Consider the following 1,665-nt stretch of genomic DNA (forward strand, 5'->3'; position numbering starts at 1 on the left):
AGGGGCTTGACTAGTTCGAAACGGGCCTCCGAAAGCGCGCACTGCATAAAACCTTGTCCCCGGTCCCCAAGCGCAGGCTCGGGGAAATGGAACCCCGACCTCAGCCCCACTGAGCGCCGTGGGGACGGTCGTGGCAGAGCCTCTGTCTCTGCGGTCAATCCCAAGGTTATCCAAACTCCGGCCGCAGACAGCGCTCACGGCCGCGCGGACAGCCGGGCCCGCCCCAGGAAGGCTGGGCCTGGGGAGCGCGCAGACTCCGCCCCCCGCCCGGGATTGGCGCGCCGGCCGCGGGCGGAGACCGAGTCCGCGCCGTATAAATATTCATGAGCCGGCCGGGGCGCAGCAGGGCCGGAGCGGGAAGTTGGCGAAGGCCGCTGCTCCCGCTGAGGAGGAGGCGGCGGCGGGGCGCTGGCGTGCCGCTCAGGTGTCCGCTCCGCCTTCCGGCCTGAATTTAGCTCCGTGAGTCCAGCGAGAAGGGGACCGCCGACACCTCGCCCTACTGCCGGCCGGAGCGCGACGCGGACTTCCACCGGAGGCGGGGCCCGTCATCCCGGCGGCGGACCGACGGACCGACGCCGGGGACAGAGGGCGGTGGCCTCGGCGGAGGCGGGCCCCGAACCCCGGCGGCAGACGCGCGGCCTTAGGGGCGAGCATGAGCCCCGGGACGCCGAAAGGGGGCCGCAGGGGCTGAACCGGGCGCGGAGCGGCCTGGCCCAGCCATCTTGACTGCGTACAGCGGCCCGCCCGAGAGGAAACTTGCTGCGCCGCCGCCCTAGGTGCCCGGCAAAGTCACCGGCGCGCGCGGAGAAAGCGAGCGAGAGAGGGACGATGAGCCGGGGGCCGGCCACTCTGCCCTGCGAGGGCTGAGCCCGGCCGGAGTGAGCGGGGCAGACCCGGGGACTGGGGTGCCCTCCGGCAGCCACCTTCGTCTCCCGCGGCGCCGTGAGGACGCGTCCCGCGAAGGGACCAGGCTATCGGCAGCCCCCCCCCCCCCCCCCCGCTCCCGGGAGAGGCGGGAGAGAGCCCGGCAGGGCGCCCTCTCTCCCCTCCTCCGGCGCTCTTGCAGGATCTCCCAGCGCCCCTCCGCGCGCCGCCCGGAGGGCGAAGGCGCGTGGCCGAGGCGCGCAGCATGGAGTGGGGTTACCTGTTGGAAGTGACCTCGTTGCTGGCAGCCCTGGCGCTACTGCAGCGCTCCAGCGGCGCTGCGGCCGCCTCGGCCAAGGAGCTGGCGTGCCAGGAGATCACCGTGCCGCTATGCAAGGGCATCGGCTACAACTACACCTATATGCCCAACCAGTTCAACCACGACACGCAGGACGAGGCGGGCCTGGAGGTGCACCAATTTTGGCCGCTGGTGGAGATCCAGTGCTCGCCCGACCTCAAGTTCTTCCTGTGCAGCATGTACACGCCCATCTGCCTGGAGGACTACAAGAAGCCCCTGCCTCCCTGCCGCTCGGTATGCGAGCGCGCCAAGGCCGGCTGCGCGCCCCTCATGCGCCAGTACGGCTTCGCCTGGCCCGACCGCATGCGCTGCGACAGGCTGCCCGAGCAGGGCAACCCTGACACGCTGTGCATGGACTACAACCGCACCGACCTCACCACGGCCGCGCCCAGTCCACCGCGGCGCCCGCCGCCGCCGCCGCCGCCGCCGCCCGGCGAGCAGCC

At 72.4% G+C, this 1,665-nt stretch overlaps 1 protein-coding gene across 1 annotated transcript in view; it reads left to right on the forward strand.

Moving 5' to 3' along the window:
* Positions 1-360: 360 nt before the first annotated feature.
* The window catches only part of LOC114903528 (frizzled-8-like), a 29,753-nt gene continuing 28,448 nt past the window's right edge, over positions 361-1,665 (forward strand). Inside the window, exon 1 of the mRNA XM_029236392.1 lies at positions 361-1,655. Within this exon, the coding sequence (XP_029092225.1) occupies positions 1,130-1,655 (526 nt within the window). The 5' untranslated portion in view covers positions 361-1,129. The remainder of the gene's footprint in view (positions 1,656-1,665) is intronic.

Source organism: Monodon monoceros, unplaced genomic scaffold (assembly GCF_005190385.1).
Source record: "Monodon monoceros isolate NGI ecotype Baffin Bay Population unplaced genomic scaffold, NGI_Narwhal_1 Super_Scaffold_21, whole genome shotgun sequence".
In the NCBI taxonomy this organism is placed as follows: domain Eukaryota; kingdom Metazoa; phylum Chordata; class Mammalia; order Artiodactyla; family Monodontidae; genus Monodon; species Monodon monoceros.